The 21,215-nt window shown below is 33.6% G+C and overlaps 1 protein-coding gene across 1 annotated transcript; it reads left to right on the forward strand.

The window, feature by feature from the left end:
* Positions 1-15,011: 15,011 nt before the first annotated feature.
* On the forward strand, positions 15,012-18,051 carry LOC148199145 (putative magnesium transporter NIPA3). Its single transcript, XM_088111221.1, has 5 exons — positions 15,012-15,395; positions 15,652-15,766; positions 15,873-15,929; positions 17,393-17,520; positions 17,812-18,051. Exons 1-5 carry the CDS (start codon positions 15,012-15,014, stop codon positions 17,980-17,982), a joined length of 855 nt encoding a protein of 284 aa, XP_087967347.1. The 3' UTR covers positions 17,983-18,051.
* The last annotated feature ends 3,164 nt before the right edge of the window (positions 18,052-21,215 follow it).

Genomic DNA, 21,215 nt, shown 5'->3' on the forward strand with positions numbered 1-21,215 from the left:
TAAATTTCGAAAAATATATAAGTTTAAGAAAGCTGTAGTAATAACAAAAATGTAAGTGGAGGTATAAAATAAGATAGAAGTGTAGGCTTATTATTTGTCTTTATAAAAGCGTAGACAATTAAAATGAAGCACATCAATTCCATTTATAGCACATGAGAATGTCAGATTCGTACCTACATGGTCCATCTTTCATAATATACCAATGGCAGTTTACACATATTTTGTAATCCCTATATTGATCATATGCATCAAAATGCAACAAAGGACCATTTCCCCAATGAACCGAACAAAAGAATAGTGTTCCCCCGAAATAGTTAGCTCCAAAACTAAATTTGTAGCTTTGGCCAATAGGGAGAAGGTGAAATCCAAGATCATCATCTTTTGATTTGCAGTGAACATTTATAGTTTCATGTCCCTCTAAACTATTCGTAATTTCCACACTAACTGGGTCTACTACCCATGCCCATGCCAATGTCAGCATACACAACATCACAACGATTTTCAATAACATAGACATTGTAAATTCTCATGTTCTTTTTCTGATCTTCAATCTGTTATATATATACACAAGCTGCAAAACAATGGCATAATGTTAAAGAATAAAAATGTCTTTTATTTTTTGTATTTGACCTGAGTTATTAGAAAACATTTATCCCAAAATTTTAATTATAGGAAACATTTATCCCAAAAATTTTAGTTATAGGAAACATTTATCCCAAAATTCTCTCACCATTAATTATTTATATTCTATTACTTGTTGTACTAAATTAATTAACTCAATTCCTATAATTGACATACATGAGTGACGGTCAATTCATAGAGCTAATTAATTAATTATATTTTATTAACACTTATTTCCACTTCTAAATTAATGGTTTAAAAATATTATACTATAAAAGAAATTTTTTTTGGAATAAACGTTTTTCTATAATTAAAATTTATTTTATCAATAAAATTTAAATGAATTAATTAATTAATTAAGACAAAAATTATATAATATCAATAGTTAATGATGAAAAAATAGAATAAAATAAAATAAATTTATAATAAATATTTTCTTATAATTAAAATAAATTTTATAAATAAAATTTAGGGAATTAATTAATTAAAATTAAAATTAAAAATAATAAAATATCAATAACTAAAAATTAAAAGTACTTACATCACTTTTAATTATAACCATTTTATATTACGAAAGGATTTTATGAACTGATTTCAAAATTTTAATTATTGACCATTTTATTAATAAAAAATTCTTCAACAATACATATTTTATTTATTGATGAAATAAATTTAGAAATAGATAAATATATATTGTGACAAATTTAGTGAAAAATTTCTTAAGAATAGATAAAATATATATCATGGCAAATTTAGTGACAAATTTCGTAGATAAAATTATTAATTAATCAAATTTAGCAACAAATATACTAATAAAAATGTTAATTCCAAATTTTTACAGTAAATGTAAATAAATCTTAAAACATGTAATTATGGTTACTTACGTTTCCTTAAGTAATTATGGTTACTTATTAGTTTAAGCAATATAAATGGTGCTAATTCAAATGTATTACAAACACGTGAAAATTACTAAAAATAACAGTTATAAGGGATTGAATTTAATGATCAAAACTCTAATCACTCAACCATGGAATATATCTCTAACATCTTCACACATTCACATAATAAGTAAAAAAAAAAACTTTAACCCCTTAGAAACAAGTTCTAAATATTCATGTGAAAATATTAGTCTCTTATATATTCAAACACAAGATTTTCATTAAGAAAAGAAGTCAAGAATGTCTAAGAGTGAGGAGCTCTTGGACTTTGAGAGTTGTTTCTCAAAGGGATTATGCAGCAAGAACATGTGGTTATGTGTGTGCAGGTGTTTTCTTTTCTATATTTGGTTGTGAGTGGGAAAGGTGTTTACATTTGTGAGAGTGTGTTCACTGTAAAACCTTTGGTGTAAATCTCAAATCATTATAGTGAAATATCCTTCAATCTAACGTTGATTGGAAGGGTGACTAGATGTAGTCATTGAGGCTGAACCAGGATAAAAACCTTGTGCTTGTTCTTCTTTCCCTATCCCTTTTACTTTAAACTGCATACGCGTTTACTTACAGTGCAAGAAAGTTTTAAAGATAATTTCAATTTTGCAAAAAGATTTGAAAAACGTTAGTTTTTATAAATCACTAATTCACCCCCCTCTTGGTGTTGAGAAACAAAGCTCTCTATTTCTAACATTGTTTTTTCTATATTTGATTGTGAGTGGGAAAGGTGTTTACATTTGTGAGAGTGTGTTCACTGTAAAACCTTTGGTGTAAATCTGAAATCATTATAGTGAAATATCCTTCAATCTAAGGTTGATTGGAAGGGTGACTGGATGTAGGCATTGAGGCCGAACCAGAATAAAACCCTTGTGTTTGTTATTCTTTCCCTATCTCTTTTACTTTAAATTACATATGCGTTTACTTACATTGCAAGAAAGTTTTAAAGATCATTCTAAATTTTCAAAAAGATTTGGAAAGTGTTAGTTTTTATAAATCACCAATTCAGCCCCCCTCTTGGTGTTGAGAAACAAGGCTCTTTATTTCCAACACTATGTTCACCAACAACGTGCTTAACCTCATTAGTCGTCTCGTTGACAATTTTCAGATTTGGGGGTATAACACGAGCAGGCCTTGGTTTCTCTCCCATCGCTTGGTCCGTGGGACGTCATGTGTTCAGCCTTGTCAGGCTCCAATGCCTTGGATCTTGTTCAAGCCTCAGTTGGGCATCTCAATCCTTATTTGCGTATCCCGAGTTGGGTCTATTTATATTGTCATGATTAACGCCTTCATTTCTTCATTTTCTTCGGTAGGTCACAAGATATTAAACACTAATATCTCGGCCATGGCACATCCTAATATGAATTTCATTGGTTGTCTCCAAACATTCAACCGAAGACCGAACCGTCTCGCTTGTTTAGCCATTTAGGCTTATAAACTAAACTATTTTTATATTAATTTGATTCGCTACATTTTTCTGACCATTCAAATTCGAATTGTTATTTTCTTTTCAGTGCAGATGATATGACCCTATGTACAAACTACTCTGCCAACTAGAGCTTATTTGGTGAGGAATGTTCTCTGTGAACTCTCATTCGAGTCTCTTCAACCTAGGGAACGTTCTAAGTGAACTTCTAGAGTCTGCTGATCAGTGAGGAACGTTCTCTGTGAACTCTCACTCGAGTCTCTTCGACCTAGGGAACGTTCTAAGTGAACTCCTAGAGTCCATCACTCGGTGAGGAACGTTCTTCGTGAACTTTCACACAAGTCTCTTCGACCTAGGGAACGTTCTAAGTGAACTCCTAGAGTCCGCCACTTGGTGAGGAACGTTCTTCGTGAACTATCACACAAGTCTCTTCGACCTAGGGAACGTTCTAAGTGAAATCTTAGAGTCTGCCACTCGGTCCAAAGAGGAGCAAGGACTTAAAGCACATTGAAAACAAGCTCCCCAATACAACGTGAACGGCCTCTCTCAAGCTCATAATAATCCCTGCACACCCCTTCCAAAAAAAGAGCTTGCTTGGGCTTGAAGGGCTTTTGTACTGTATGGATACATGTCAGGCCAATGAACTAGGTAGACAAACAATTAACAATTCTTAACCAATCGGTTAAGATAGCCGTTGAGGTAGTTACAAGGATAATAATAATAACAACCACTAATTGGCAGTTAATAAAATAATGAAAGTCATCATTTAATAGTAATAGGTCAGACCTAAGGATAAACCCATTTTAATATATATAAATATACCTTTGACAGGAAGGTCATGTAACTAATTATGAGTACTCACTTTTTATTAAATATTATCACGCAAAGTCACTAACTTGAGTGTCGGAGTGTCTTTGACAAATACTCTCCCACACGGCTTGGACAAGGAAGAGAGAGAGCGAACAACGCAATTTGGATAACAGAAGATCATTAGGAAGTTCATCCAGTCTTCAAAACAACTTGGTTTTTGAGTAAGAGATCTCAACTTCTTACTTGAAACAATTTGTGTTTTCATTTTTTTTTTTTCTGTTTGAGAATGACTTTAAGCAAGTAGAAATTGTTTTTATTTTATCAAATCTTTAGAGTAAGTTTTTATTTAGTCTAAAATTTTTTGTTTTTTTATTTTATTTTGTCACCAATTTTAATAGGCTTATTTGAAAAAAAAATAATTATTTCAACTTATTTTTATCATATACCAAAATGTTATTATATTTAGATATTTTATTCTAAATTTCTAGATTTTGAGTTAGTTTGTACATACATTAGGATTTAATTAGAATAACAGATTACATGAAAAGACAATTATTTATGATTTCAGATAACTTGGATGTGAAAATTATTTGATCACTAAATTTTTATTTTTTGGTCTAAGAAGTGTGGTTTTATTTAAAGCTGTCAAAACGGGTAACTCGGCTCAACCCGACCCGACCCACCACGGATTGGTCACTTAGTGAGCTAATCAAACCCGGCTCACTTATCAGCGAGTTGAAAAAATTCGAATCCGGCTCAATCCACCACCACGGGTTGGCTCACTAGCTCATTTAATTATAAGTTTTCTTAAAATAAAAAAAATTACGATTTTTTTAATTCAATATAAAAAATTTCACACTAAAATGATGTTAAACTTCAAAAGACAATTCAAAATAAATAAATAAAAGTATCATACGCGTAATCCAAAAACATGTACAAAAAGTTAAAGTAATAAGTTTTTAATATTGATAATTTTTGTCCATTTATAATATTAGAGTCTTGAAAGATAAATTTATAATATTTTTCTCTTTTCAAACATCTTCTTTATTACCATCTACAATATAATAAAAAAATGATAGACTAATAATATTAAAATACAAAATAATAAATAATTAAATTAAATAGGTGGATTGGTGAGCCAAAACCCAGCCACCACCGAGTTCAACCCAGTGAGCCGGGTTGAAAGCTAACTCGCATAAAAAAATTACATTTTTTTCAAACCCAACCCGGCTCAAAACCCGTGGTGGACCGGATGGCTCGCGGGTTACAACTCACGTTGACAACACTAGTTTTATGATGACATTTTATGATTTTGATGTGATTATAAATACTTTAAGTTTGGAATGACCACGGTACATTGTAATCTATTAAAGATGAGGTTCGAATTGATCACTTTAAATATTTAAGAAGTCGAATTATTAAAGTGCATTAAAAATATGTTTGAAATTTATTAATTTATTTTCAGACTAATTTTCTGATATTTCTCTCAAAGTAAAATATTTGCCTTAAATGAAAATAGTACATAGATTCAAACCTTGTTTTTTTTTCCAATTTCTTTCTTTTTTCTTTGCTTGTCTCTTTAATAGGTTATATTTGAATGTTTATTATAGATGTAATTATTTGTATATTAATTAAATTATTTTGGAAGTCTCACATTAATTAAATATAAGGTTAATTCAGAATATATATGTGAATGCAAACATCATCGTCTTATTACAAGTCAAATTTGTAAGATTGAGTTAGACTTGAAAGTCTATTTCTTAATTAACAACATGTAAATTATGTTGTATGAAAATTACTATTGAAAATGATGAAGACTTGTATGAATATGTTGTCACATATTTGGGATGATATTTATGTGAATTATTGTTTGATTTCTATATTAAGGATTGAAAATTATGTTGTAACAAATCTCCTTGCTTCAGTAATGATCTAAGTCACATAGACTAAGATATCGTGTGGTGAGAAACTGAGGAAAGTTCTTCAACATCGTGACATGAATCAGTCTCCTTGCTTCTCGAGGATTTAGTCTCAACCGATATCATAATATTGCTCAAAACTAAATCGACTTGATGTGAGTTCATTTTCATAAAGACAACAAAAAATAATTTTTCAATCTAATTGGGGTTTTTTCACGTCTCAATGTCGATGGATAAATTTAATTTAATGTATAGAATATTGATTTCGTGTACCAATTTCACCCACAGATTGAATGATTGTAATCTCTTTATTAGTTGAATTTCAATGATAATCTTGTGCATCACTAGCCTATATTTTTGTTTCATTTGGTTTTTTATAAAGATGAAAATGGAAGTGCAACAACAATCGATGAGGTGTAACGTAAAAGTGATAAAACTCAAAGTGGTATATGTGGTGATTGGGGAAGTTGCAATAAATTAACAAGAACATTGAAGTAAATTGCATAAAGAAAATTACCAAGAATAGCAAATTTCAACTATCAACATTGGATTAACCATTTTTCCTAGGAGTGACAAAATGGGTTAGATCCGATGGCCCAACCCGTCTACCCGACTGAATAAAGGCAAGTCGAGAGATGCTTTTGAACTTACCAACCCATAATAGTCTCGCTGGTCTAGCTCACTAACTCGCCAGACCAGATGAGAGGCAGGACATGCAAATTCGTCGGCCCGTTACATGTTAATTAACTTAGCTCACAAAATTAGGTTTGTGTGTTGTGTTTTTGGCTTTTCTGAGAGTGTGAACGCCACAAGAGTGTGAACGTTGTGAGAGTGCAAACATTATAAGACCCGTGTAAATAAGATGATGTTTTAATTTAATTATTTTATTTTAGGATATTAAATAATAAATTATTTTGTGAAGGTGTTGAGAAATATTTAAAGATGTGAATAAAATTAAATTAGTATTTATTTCTATATTAATTTTCGAAAAGCTTTGGAGGTGATTTACGTAAGTGTGGAGAAGGAAAAAAAATGAGAAGTGGAGTGAGATTGTGTGCATGGGTTGACGTGAATGAGGAGGAGAATGAGAGTAATAGTGGTGTTGAAAAGTCAAAATGAAAAAGTGGATGAAAGAGTGGAGAGAGTGTTACGTAAGGAAAACGTTTCTTCAACAACAGATTTTTGACAACAATTTGACAACAACACGTGTCTCACTGTCATTGGTTGTTTTTATTAAATTTTGTTTAAAGATTCATTTTGTTTTGGAGGGCATTTTTGGAATAATTTTCAGAAACTTTTTGGCGCTTTTCAGAAACCCTGCAAAAGTCTCTTTCCTCTTTTTCGAAACTCTCTTTCCCCTTTGAAACTCTCTCTCCCCCTTTTCGAAACTTTCTCTCCCCCTTCACCGAAATATCCTTCAAAACTCTATCTCCGTCATTGAAGTTCCTTCCTTTGAAACTCTCTCTGTCATTGAAGTGGTGTCTCTGTCCACCATTGTTCTTCCGTCGCTTGGGTCCACCAGTGTCTTTGGAGGAAGTCGTCTCTCTCTCTCTACGCCATTGAAGTGCTTTCTGTGTGCCATTTCTCCAAAGCTCTCGTTTTTCCGCTGGCACCGTTGTTCCTTCGTCGCTTAGGTGCATTGTTCCTTCCTCTTTGGTTAGCGAGTGGTTTTGTCACAAGCTCAGTACACCTATTTCCTTTAGCGATTCTGCAGTAAAACAACAGGGAATTCTCGTTCCCGAACCATAAAACCTCTCTCCCCTTATCATACCTCTCCAAACCAGATTAACCTAGGTTTCCTGTTACCAAATCTGCACTAAGTCAGCCACCGCTCACCCACTCTGACTCGGAAAGAATCAAATAACACCAAGTTACTGTAACCTCCCAATTAATCAGGGGATCCTAATATATTATGCTAGCTGCAAAGTTGCTTACCGGAGGGGTGATAAGGAACCCAAATTACGTTCAGCAAAAGTGGGCAGCAGCAGTTGGTGGTGGGTCTCTCCACCTGGAAGTGCTCCAGCCACCACCAGGAAACCTCCATCATCATCTCCTTAAGTGGGCTTGGCACTGAGAAATGGAAGGGTATGAAAATGGGGTTTCTGGTTTCTCGAAAAATCTGATGCGATTCTGTAGAATTCTGCAGAACGCGCGTACGTTCAATTTTGGTTAGTCAAAATTGGACGTTCGTCCAATTTGCTCGACCAATTAGTGGTCGGCCAAAATAGCATGAGCGTTCGGTTTTGTGTTCTAAGGTAACGAGCGTTCGCGTTCGTCCTTAGGTAAAGTTAGTAATATATTAGACATTCGTCCAAATAGTATCCAGTGAATTAGTGATTTTAGGCATTCGTCCTTAATTTAGTATTCTCATGAAGCAATCCTGAGCGTTCGGTCTTCACGTGGTATTCTTAGGTTGCAATCATGAGCGTTCGGTATTAATTTGATATTCACGTTCGGTTTTGATGTATTAGTGTGCGTTCGGTCTTAAATTGATATTCGTAAATTTAGATCTTGAACGTTCGGTTATAAATTGATATTCTTAAGGTTGGATCATGAACGTTCGGTTTTAGTGTATTAGAAATTTTAGCGCTCGGATAAAATTAGTACTCTCAGGATTTGATTTAGTACCGAACGGTCAGAATGGATTTAGTACCGTTCGGTCAGATTTTGATTTAATACTGTTTGGTTAAGTCGAGATCATTCGGCCAAGGTTCTAGACGTTCGGTCTGTACTCTATGTGTTCGGTTAAGTGATCTAGGTATTCGACGCAGACTATAAACGTTCGTCCTAATAGTTTCCGTCATAGGCAGCGTTGGGTCTCGAGGAGGCTTTATCTTTGAGCGTTCGTCCAAACAGTTTCTAGTTAATAGTATTCGGTTTAATAATGTTTGGTGTTTTAGTGTCGAGCCTAAAGAGATTGACTGAGTTTAATGGTCATGAGTTGTTTAGTGCAGCAATGTATGATGAACTGTTATGTACGTTTTCTAATACTGTTGTGTACTTTTTAATTTCAAAACTTATGGTTTGTTGAACTGTTGTTACGTTTTCCTATTAATCTATGTGGTTGTTAATATTGTTATAATTTTTCATTACTCAATACCCTTTATTTTTCCTTTTTTATTTGTTTAATATTGAAGTATTCCAACTTGAAGTATTCTAATAATGATCCATCCAAAAAACCTTCAAAACACAGTCAAAAGGACTCCAAAATAACCCTGGGGAGTGCTTAAGTCAGGCCTGGGTAGTTCTTCTCAACTTTCAGCACAAAAGGGGAGTTTTTTTCCTGGTAAGCGATTACACGGTCCCAATAATCGATTACAAGTGCATCTGTCCTGTGTCAATGGTGCAGGACCTCACTTGTAAACCTATAAACAACCTGTAAACTCCTCCTTCACTTCACATTCAAAGTTATTGTAAAAATCATGTTGGTTACAGTGTAACCACCTTCATCTTTATTCTTCTCTTCAAGCAGCTTAGCCTGCAATGCAGATAACTCTTCTTCAAATTCTTCAATTACAACATCTTGTTCCTCTAAAGCATCATTAATAACTTTTATGTGTTTTCTATTGATTGTTGATTTTTCTTGTTTCTTCAAATCATCTAAATTGACAACCAACAAACAATCCATGTAACAAATTTACCTGCAACACATATACACAAACAACTGCAAAAAACAATTGTTTTTTGATACAAATAACCAACGTAAGTCACAACCCAAAAGTAAAAAACATCAAAAAAATGACAAACAGATGCAAGACCAAAAACCCAACCCCAAAATACGAATACGGAAACATGAAAAAGTTCATACCTTGTTCGAAGAACCATTGTCACCGGACGAACCCATTGCACAAAAAAGGTAACAACTTCGATAAAATCGACACCGAACGAGACAAGCGTAATCTCCAACTCAAACAAAGAAGACGAGTTCACAGAGACACCGAAGGAGACAACGGTGATCTACAACTCAAACAAACAAACCCAATGTCCACAGAGATTCAAACCAAAGAAATGGTCACAGGGAAGCGGGACAGAGAGATCTCAAAACAACGAAAAAAAAAAAAAAAAAAAAAAAAAAAAAAAAACCCTTACAATGGAGGACGAACAACAGTTATGAAGAGAGAAGTTCAAATGAATTTCAAATCCCTAAAATGGAGAGAGAATAGGTTGATAACGACAGAAGTTACAGTTCGAAAATGAAGAGGACACTTTCGGAATCCTAACTTCTGCCCCTCCAAATCAGATTTTTAATTACAAATAACATTCAAATTACGTCCACTTAAAAGTTGACACGTGGCGTTGTCAAATTTTTGTCAAATTTGCGTTGTTGGAATATCGCTACCCGTTACGTAAATAGTAGAGGGAGTGAATAAAAAGGAAAAAAATGAAAGAATGCATGGGAATGAGTGGTGTGGGACCGTGAGCTTGGGGCTATGAGAGAGAAGAAAATAAAATGAAATTGTGTGAGAGAAGACATGGTGTTGCGTGAGTGTGGTGGAGGAAGTGAAGAGAGAAGAATAAAAAATAAAATGGGGTGTAATGGTGTGGGGCCGTGAACTTCATTGGTTAGAGAGAGGAGATTGAAAGTGTAATTTTGGTGTGTGGAGTGGGTACCGTAAAAGTGAAAAAAAAGGGAGAGAGAAAAGTGCTTTTAGTGAGAAATGATTGTTTTATAGTGGGTCTATTTCGTCATAGAAAAATAAAGTATGATTTTAGAATTTAAAAATGTTCATGGGTCTACTTGGTAAAGTTAAGAGATAGTGTATTTAAATTAAAAATGGAGATACATTAAAAAGAGTATTTTAATTTGTATGAATGTAGTAAAAGTGGGGTGCACTACAAATAATTATTCTAATGGTCGAGTTGTAAAATTAATAATTTCATGGGATATGCCATAAAAAAATATTTTAATTAATTGTGGAAATTAATTAAATTAATTGTTTGTAATTTTAATTATTTGTTGGTCAATGAATTGGTTGATTTTATACATGGTTTGTTAAATATGTATGATTATGAGTTTGTGAGAATAAGCGTTCTGTCATTTCTTTGGATTTTTTGTCGAACGGACGATGTTCGTATTACGATACAATAGTGTGTTGAGTTTCTGTGGAGGTTGAGATTTGAATATCACCCTTTCCACATTTGCAAGGACTAGAGAAGGTTGGATGTCTCACCCAATGATTTCGGCTTATGTTGAGTATAGTGCTCGATAGATGTACATAACCAAAGTTTTTACTTGTTAGTTCTTGATGAGTCGGAGAGATAAGCTTGAAGTTGCGATAGAAGACGGCTCGAATAGCGAAACAGGTTTGATATGATAAAATTCCAGGAAACAACAAAAGCTTGTGTGAATGATCTGGATTATGTTTTAAATAATGGGGTGTATTGTAAAGTAATGACTATTATTTTAGTCTGTGTTATGAGTTGAGAATTGAAATATAATGTGATGTAACGACTTATATAGTCTGTGTTTTGGGGATATGATTACTGAATTGTATGTTATGTTATATTCTTAGTTACTAACTCTTTTTTGTTTGTGGTTGTGGTTCCACCTGCAATGATCGTACTTGTACGAGAGTATATGACAATGCAGATAAGACAGGACTAGAGTAGTCAAAGAGAGATATAGGAATTTGCTGCTCGGAATTTATTATGTTTTAAAGTTATATTATATTTTTGAATAATGTATTTCAAGAATTGTAATGGTTTACTTTTTATTATAATACGTTTAGAAATTTCAGGTTCTCGTTTTCGTGACGTTATCTAAACGAAAAAAAATTGGCAATTTGGATTTTATAAATTAAAACATGGCACTCTATTAAGGGTGTTATAAACACCATTGTGAGACTATGAACACCACAAGACTACAAATGTTACGAGAGTGTGAACTTCGCGAGACTGTGAACATTATGAGAGTGTGAACTTTTGTGAGAGTGCAAACAACAATGTAAAACTATGAACGCCATATGTTTATGTTTTTGTTGTCATTGATTTGCCTTTGTTCATTTTCTAGGTTCATGCCATGACGTTTGACATTGTCAATTCCTCTATCTACTTGTAATTTGAGAATCAAGGTTAGAAATTAGGGTTTTTTGAATTGGGGTTATTGCAAAGAATAGAATACCACGTCTTTCTACTACAATAAAACATGTTGGGTATTTCTTCCAAAAGAATTTGGGTCAAAGAAGAAATTGGAGATCTTTTCTTCTATAAGGAGCAACATAACATCCATGGTGGGAATCTTCCAACCCATTTTCTAATTGCTAGCCCAACCCGTTTCAATTTTGATAGGCCAAAAATAAACTGGGTAATTGTCCTATTTTATCACCTCTAATTTTTTTTGTTTGATGTGTTTCAGAATGTGTGTATTGTTCCACAATTTGTCACTCTTGTAAAATCAAAATAAATCTATTTATATTTTCAACCCTCCTTAGACAATTACATATTTTTAAATTTCGAAAAAATATAAGTTTAAGAAAGCTGTAGTAATAACAAAAATGTAAGTGGAGGTATAAAATAAGATAGAAGTGTAGGCTTATTATTTGTCTTTATAAAAGCGTAGACAATTAAAATGAAGCACATCAATTCCATTTATAGCACATGAGAATGTCAGATTCGTACCTACATGGTCCATCTTTCATAATATACCAATGGCAGTTTACACATATTTTGTAATCCCTATATTGATCATATGCATCAAAATGCAACAAAGGACCATTTCCCCAATGAACCGAACAAAAGAATAGTGTTCCCCCGAAATAGTTAGCTCCAAAACTAAATTTGTAGCTTTGGCCAATAGGGAGAAGGTGAAATCCAAGATCATCATCTTTTGATTTGCAGTGAACATTTATAGTTTCATGTCCTTCTAAACTATTCGTAATTTCCACACTAACTGGGTCTACTACCCATGCCCATGCCAATGTCAGCATACACAACATCACAACGATTTTCAATAACATAGACATTGTAAATTCTCATGTTCTTTTTCTGATCTTCAATCTGTTATATATATACACAAGCTGCAAAACAATGGCATAATGTTAAAGAATAAAAATGTCTTTCCTTTTTTGTATTTGACCTGAGTTATTAGAAAACATTTATCCCAAAATTTTAATTATAGGAAACATTTATCCCAAAAATTTTAGTTATAGGAAACATTTATCCCAAAATTCTCTCACCATTAATTATTTATATTCTATTACTTGTTGTACTAAATTAATTAACTCAATTCCTATAATTGACATACATGAGTGACGGTCAATTCATAGAACTAATTAATTAATTATATTTTATTAACACTTATTTCCACTTCTAAATTAATGGTTTAAAAATATTATACTATAAAAAAATTTTTTTGGAATAAACGTTTTTCTATAATTAAAATTTATTTTATCAATAAAATTTAAATGAATTAATTAATTAATTAACACAAAAGTTATATAATATCAATAGTTAATGATGAAAAAATAGAATAAAATAAAATAAATTTATAATAAATATTTTCTTATAATTAAAATAAATTTTATAAATAAAATTTAGGGAATTAATTAATTAAAATTAAAATTAAAAATAATAAAATATCAATAACTAAAAATTAAAAGTACTTACATCACTTTTAATTATAACCATTTTATATTACGAAAGGATTTTATGAACTGATTTCAAAATTTTAATTATTGACCATTTTATTAATAAAAAATTCTTCAACAATACATATTTTATTTATTGATGAAATAAATTTACAAATAGATAAAATATATATTGTGACAAATTTAGTGAAAAATTTCTTAAGAATAGATAAAATATATATCATGGCAATTTAGTGACAAATTTCGTAGATAAAATTATTAATTAATCAAATTCAGCAACAAATATACTAATAAAAATGTTAATTCCAAATTTTTACAGTAAATGTTAAATAAATCTTAAAACATGTAATTATGGTTACTTACGTTTCCTTAAGTAATTATGGTTACTTATTAGTTTAAGCAATATAAATGGTGCTAATTCAAATGTATTACAAACACGTGAAAATTACTAAAAATAACAATTATAAGGGATTGAATTTAATGATCAAAACTCTAATCACTCAACCATGGAATATATCTCTAACATCTTCACACATTCACATAATAAGTAAAAAAAAAAAACTTTAACCCCTTAGAAATAAGTTCTAAATATTCATGCGAAAATACTAGTCTCTTATATATTCAAACACAAGATTTTCATTAAGAAAAGAAGTCAAGAATGTCTAAGAGTCTTTGTCTATGCTAGAACCAAGCGTCTTGGTTGTTTTATCCTAATCTAGGTTCCAAAAGATTTTTCAATGATTAGATACCAACATAATAGCATATATCCCATCATGCAAGTGAAAACAAGAGATGGAACACATGAATATAGAATAAAGATATTCTATTGTAGAGAAAAAGTTACAAAAAGTTTAGGTACATTACATCAAACCTTAATGAAATGGATTTTAGCTACTCCTATACATTCTAGAACACAAGGATGGATTGAAAGATGAAAAGGATGAAGGAAGATGAAACATTGAGCTCTAGAAGTGCCTCAACCCAGTCTTCTTGCCTCTGTCTCATTGCCATGTCCAAAAGCCCCTTCTTTTGCCAACATTCAATGCTTTAACTAGGCGAGAGGTACTTATTTTGACAAATTAGGTAGCTTAGCTCGCTAGGCTACAAGCTCTTCTTGGCAGGGCTAGCGTCGGGCTCTCATTGGACGAGTTGAGACACTACAAGAAAAGCGCTTATTACCGACAGATAATTACCGAAGGTCAAGTGTCCTTCGGTAATTTGCGCTGCTTGTGATTTATCGGTGGATACGAGGCTTCGGTATTGGGCACGATTACTTCACCTAAATTTTGGCTATTCCCTCACTCATTTTCAATTTCAGCAGTTCTCTTTCCCCCTAATTTCTCTCTTCTCTTCCCCCAAAATTGAAATTCGAGGGCATGTGAGGGTACCCTCAAATATCTCCTCCTTCGTTTGATTCCCTTTTCTTTGCGCATCATCGGTCCCTTCCATCTTCTGTTGGCATAACGGTGGTGTGAAGAGCGCGAGCATTTCCGGTGGTGGAGTGGGTTCGTGCAATCGCAGAGGGTGCCTCCCTGTTAAGTTCACAATCATTTGCAGAGGGAAACACCTCCAATGGCGACGACAGCGGAGCCAAAAGCGAAGACCTACTGGTGCCACGAATGCGATATGAGCGTGTCCCTCACACTCCTTCCCTCGCCTCTCCTCTGTCCCCATTGCCACACCTCCTTCCTCGAACTAATGGACTCTTCCTTCTCCCAAAACGATGCCGAATCACCCCTCTTTGACCTCATTTTCCAGGACGCGCTCTTACTCCTCTCCCCGAAGCCCCTCCCCGCCAAACGCCACCCTTTCCCCTCCGTCAACGTCACACCCTCGGTCCTTTTCGCGCTCGACCCCAACGGCTTCGTTTTCTTCGCTGTGTGCAAAGACCAAATTTCCCTCTTTGACGCCGAGGCCAAATAGTTGCCCTATAAACACCTTTACCATGCTGGTTGCATCACGCCGTGACTCGACCTCCACGCGTCGTGCCTGTTGTGCAGACTTTGCCTTGAGGAAGAGGCGGCACAGGAGGAGGAAGACGAAGGTGACGGCGTGGTGGCGGAGATTTGGAGGGAGCCTCGAGGTGCTCAAGCGCCTTTGCTATACGGTGGTGCTCTGTCTTTTCTTTTCTTTGTCTTGCATCTCTTTTTTAGTGCTAAATTAGACCAGAATTCCGCTCTGATCAACTAGCTTAACTGTAATAATTATGAGAATGAAACTCCAATTTTGATTGGAGTTCGAGATGACCATCGGAGAGAGTATAGAATTTTAGTTCGGTTAATGTGTGTGTTATAATTGTTGAAGAGTGTTATTGATGACCAATCCTAATTTTAGTTCGGTTAATCGTGATGGGTCTGTCCAAGGAGAATCTGAAAGGTCTCATACTGGCTTTGGTGTCAAGTGGGTTCATTGGGGCAAGTTTCATCATTAAGAAGCAAGGTCTCAGAAGAGCTGCAGCAGCTTCTGGTGTCAGGGCTGGTCAGGGAATTTCTTATTTTTCTTATTTTTCCTTTAACAATTAGAATTTCTATTTGGAAGCTTGTATTTGGTTATACATGATTTTGTTTTCTTTGCCATTTTGCAGGTTTTGGTGGGTATTATTATCTCTTGGAGCCACTCTGGTGGGTGGGAATGATCACAAGTAAGCTTTCAGTGTTGTTTTAATTTTGTTTTTATGCTTAAAACTTTGTTTTTTAACATGGCAGGACGGGGCTGCTAGATTCTAGATTTTCTTTTACCTTTTGTCTTGTATTAATAATTGGTTTTGATTTTATCAATTAATTGTCTGGAGTTAATTGGATTTTATTTTTAATAAATTTTTTGAATCTGGTAAGTTAGGATCAACTGACTCGTTTTACATTAGGTAGTGGAACCCGGATTTCATGTTTTACATGCTTTATTATTAGCTAGATGCAAATATTTGTTTGTCATGGTCATTTTTTCTTCATCTGATTTCTTGCAGAACCTGTTTCTGTATGGTTTAATGTACAGTGTAGTTTTATCTTCAGTGGCATGCCATTGAAGTTCCAGACACTACACTGTAGTTTGCAATTCTGTTATCTCCTCTTACATCAGAAACAGGAGAAATTGGAGACCATGCAGCTAAAATCTCAACCCCTGGAGCAGCTAAATCAGGCTGCAAAATCAAGAAATGGTTAGAATAAGCAAACTGTTTCTTTGAAAATACAAATTGATATGTATATTACCTTTAGAATGTTTGGAGTGATTGCATTTGGTCCTCTAGATGAGAATGAAGCTATGTAAGGGGCTACTGAGTCTTTACCTTCATTACTCTTAAATATAGTAGCAGTGGGATTACTGTATAGTATGCAGTTAATATAATATAAATTAGTCATATGTATACACGAATGAAAATTGCTCCTGTGATTCTTAAGTGATGGGATGTGTGTAGTAAAAATATACCTTGTTAGATTTATGTAAGAATGTATGAGTGCCCCGTTTCTAAGGCCAAGTTGAACCGTTGGCAATGCATAGATAGAAGTCACATCTTCTGGCACTGCACTTCTCAATAAAACACCAGCTGCTCCAGACACCAATCCCAGAGATGAAGATTCTTTAAGACCATCACACAAAACGATTTTCCCCTTCACCAAATTCTCGTCTAAGGAATGTTGGATGCAAAACCTAAGTAGTCATGGTGTAAGGATAAAGAAATAAGACTCACTAAATGTAATTGTAAAATTGTTACCAGAGAGAAAGATTAGATTTTGGTACCTAGATATGGAACTATTGTATCCACCATTGATGTTTGGTGCATTTCCAGCATAAATTAATGGAAAGCTCTCGTTTTTCATATCAAATGAATTGATTGAAACTCCCTGAATATTTAGTATGATTTATGAGGTTAATTAGTTAAAACAAAGGAAGACTTGCCATTGATCACAATATAAGGCTTCACTAGCAAGGTTAACATTAATTATCACTTTTTTCTTAATGAAGAGTAAATTGAAACAAAAAAGAATATAACCAAAGTGAGTTATGGTAATATAAATATGATGTAAGACCAAAACATTCATACTCTGAATTAGTATAATGTTATTCATAGTAGCTCCTTCATTACGAAGGTCTTCTCCGTGCTTGCAGCTTTTCTGGCATATGGGGGCTTAGTAATAGTATTGGTATTCATTCTGGTCTTCAATTTTGCACCAAAATGTGGGCATACAAATGTGCTAGTTTATACTGGCATTTGTTCATTGATGGGTTCCCTCTCTGTAAGTAAATTAAATGTTTTCTCTCCTGTTAAATCTTATGTTTGATGATTGATCTACACTTCATAGTATATAATCCGAGGAACATGATTTCATGTTCAAAGTAATATGGTCTTTACTATTCACTACTGTGTTCTAGTAATGAATTTCATAAATAGACTTTCAGCTTCCATACGGTTTTTATATATTTTTTACTTGCATAATTATTTCTATAATAATACTTACTGAAAAATGTTTGCTTTTCACTACAATAATACTGAGGCTGATCTACGTTGGATTGCTATAATTTTACAGGTGATGAGTGTTAAGGCCCTCGGGACTTCTTTGAAGTTAACTTTTGAAGGGAAAAATCAGTTGATCTACCCAGAGACATGGTTTTTTATGTTAGTTGTGGCTATATGTGTCATCATGCAAATGAATTATCTTAATAAGGTTTCTTTTGAAGATTGCCAAGAATGTAAATGACGATTCATAAGAGCTTTCTATTTATAGTTAGATTTTATAATTTGTAGCCTTTTTTCTTCTGGAGATATATGTATTGGAATATAAGAATCATACTTTATTCTTTGTTGAATGACAAAAGATTACATTCATTATTACCTTCTTCAAGATATATGTTCCGGAATATGATTTAACTTGAAAGGAAATTATAGAGTTCATCGCATTACCAGCTACATTACAATTTGCTAGAGATTTTAAATGTAGTTCATTGATTCTTTATTCTTTAATCCTGCCTGATTTTTACCGAAGGCTTTTGGCCCTCGGTAATTACCGAAGGCTTTTGGCCCTCGGTAATTACCGAAGGCTTTTGGCCCTCGGTAATTACCGAAGGGCAAAAGCCTTCGGTAAATGTTAGCGACAAGGGATTTACCGAGGGCTCTTTGGCCGTCGATAAGCCGTCTGTAAATACCCTTTTCCGACGGCTTCTGGCTATTTCCGAGGGCTTATGGCCTTCGGTAATGCCCTTCTTTTTTGTAGTGAGAGGACTCGCTAGGCGAGCAACTTTTGGCAAAAATAATTTAACAAGCTTCAATCTTCCACTTTCCTTCAAAATTAACCAAAACTAGATAATTCTCTATCTCTATAACACTAATGTACAAATTTTGCATCTTTTCATTGAATTTTAACACAAAACACATGAATCAAGACAAAGAAGGGGTTTTAATAAGTGTGAATAATAAGTAATTATCACACTTCCTCATTTTTTGTGTGGACATCCAACAAAAAACGAACTGCAATGCTCTCGAAGCTAGTGATCTTATTGTTATCTACAACAGTCATGCTACCGACCAAATCGTCGTCCCGCTCGATTGATCCCAAAATGCGTGAAGCGATTGACAGTGACATCGATGATGAAGAAGCATCTTTTGCATACCCTTGACCACCCCTTCCTAAAGATTCCTTGAATGAAGACAAGTTGACGTTCAACATTATTACCTAAAATATGAGGAACGATCGATCTGCAACAGAAAGTACAATAGCAAAGATGAAAATGGCAAGCGAGGCACACCCCTATTTATAGAAGCAAAGGCCCCACCTGTGAGTCATCCTTAGTCATTAGATCAAGTTAGATCCAATGGATAAAGGCATCTGACCTTTTGAATTTTTACATGTTCGAGATTCGAAGCACCACACACACCTCTCCCAATGGTCATATTTTCAAACACGTCGAAGCGAATATTGTTGATGCGTCAAGCGGTCTAAATGCACATAAAATATATAGGTGGCTAAAGAAACCCTAGTTTGCATGGAAGGCAAAAGCCATTTAACAAATTTCAAACCCATTCGCTAGTCATTTCGAGCTTAGGCTTGGGGTCTTGTGTACTATATGACCGTCCGGTCAGCCACAGATTGGACAATCAAGCTTAGATCTGTGTGAGTCACCCTCGAGACTAGACAATCAAATAAGTGAATTGGTGGTCACTTAAATACAGGTTTGAGGTAATGAGGTAGGTGATCTGTATTTACTGCACTATTAATATTTAAACTGTGTAACGTTAAGCTGACTTTGACATCGAGTGTTTTATGGAAATACCCTCTGAATATTGGAACGAGCGGTTGCAAGAGTACTTGGATTTCAAAAGAGTTTCAAACACTAAGTGATTCAAATGTTAGACCGTTGTACGTCTCAAAATAATATTATTTTACAGGTAGCAACTATTTTTTCCCTCAAATATATAGCCTCTTCAAATACTTGCTGGTTTGGTACATTCTGATTATTTTGATATGAAATGCTCTTATTCGAATAATGCTAAAATATTTTGGATTTTTACATATTCTTCTGCAGAAAGATATGGAGGAAATGTTTGGTGCAGAATTAAAACCGTGGCCCAATTCACCATTAACAAAACCTTAAGCACATTCTATACTATTATTTCCTTGTTTTCCGAAGTTTATATATATATATATATATATATATATAAAATATATATATATTTTGCTTACTATAATGGTTTTCTTCAATATGATTTGAAGTCTTATTTTAAATTTGTTCCTTGTTGTGATCAATGTCAACTACAACAAGTTGCCCCTCGTTTTATTTTTATTCATTTTCATTTTTTATTTGCGAAAAGAATTGCTTGCAATTATTTTAAAATAGTGCCCGTGTAGGTTGATTTCTTATAGATAAAGTGAAAAACGAATTTATTTTCACAATTTCATGTCATAAATGCTTAAAAATAATGATAAAAGTTATATTAATTAATTAATTCAGTTGATTAAATTTGTTTATTTTACCATATTTATTTATTTTTTCGTTTTTTTAATAATAATTCCATAGACAAATATGAATTCATTAAAACATGATTTTTTTGTTTTTTTTTTCTAAATCATGACACATTTATTGTTATGTGCAAAGAAAAGACGAAGGGAACATGATAAAAATTTTGTTAATACATATGGTACATGAAGATGCATGTTGCAAATAATGTTGATAAGAGTTAAAGGACCACACAGCTTTCCCCTTTTCTGCTTTAAAGGTAAGTTCAGTACTTTTTTAATGTTTAGGCATTGTATATGTAACCTCATAACGATAATTTCCTAAACCTAAAATCAAGGCCACCAATCCTTTTCATGGTATACTCCCCTTTTTCTTCGTTTAAACCAATATATTATCTTTCAATAATTACTAATCACTCTTACAAAAAAAACCAACGAACCCACCTTAACGATTCTCATCCTAACTCTCCTATATCACTGTTCTATTTTTCCACCAGAAGCCAAAACCCTTCTGTCCTTTAAAACTCTATTTCAACATTTCACTTTCTATTTTCTCCATTTAATTACGTTGCATGCAGTAAAGCTTTTAATGTGCCACTCTTTATTTCTTCCTTTCCAAACTTCACATAATCATCCTCTCAAAGTAAAACCCAAACGAAGAAACTTCTTCCCCTACACTTGACTATTTACGTATACTACACACACATCTTCACCCACTCTTTATTTTCTTTGCTCAATTTTCCACCGTGGGACCCACACACACCATTTCTTGCATCCAAGAATCTCCACTCCTATCTTTTTCGTTAAACCCTATACGTAAACTTAATTATATAAGGACCTTTTTCTCTCCCTCGTAATTGCATGCTCCACACTATTATACTTCTCTTTCTCTCTTATTTCCGCGGAGCCCCATACTATCACATGCAACCCTTAGCCATCCCAACCCATTAACTTCCTTTCTCCTACTGCATTGTAAAATC

The sequence above is a fragment of the Vigna umbellata genome, chromosome 4 (assembly GCF_029865625.1).
Source record: "Vigna umbellata cultivar VRB3 chromosome 4, Vumbellata_1.0, whole genome shotgun sequence".
NCBI classification, from domain to species: Eukaryota; Viridiplantae; Streptophyta; class Magnoliopsida; order Fabales; family Fabaceae; genus Vigna; species Vigna umbellata.

What these genes read in the sequence shown, in the direction of transcription:
- LOC148199145 (XM_088111221.1), top strand. Translation starts at nt 15,012, where the DNA reads ATGCCGAATCACCCCTCTTTGACCTCATTTTCCAGGACGCGCTCTTAC. An exon ending in TCAAGCGCCTTTGCTATACG is followed by an intron (nt 15,396 to 15,651) that starts GTGGTGCTCTGT and finishes GGTCTGTCCAAG; the next exon opens with GAGAATCTGAAAGGTCTCAT. An exon ending in AGCTTCTGGTGTCAGGGCTG is followed by an intron (nt 15,767 to 15,872) that starts GTCAGGGAATTT and finishes GCCATTTTGCAG; the next exon opens with GTTTTGGTGGGTATTATTAT.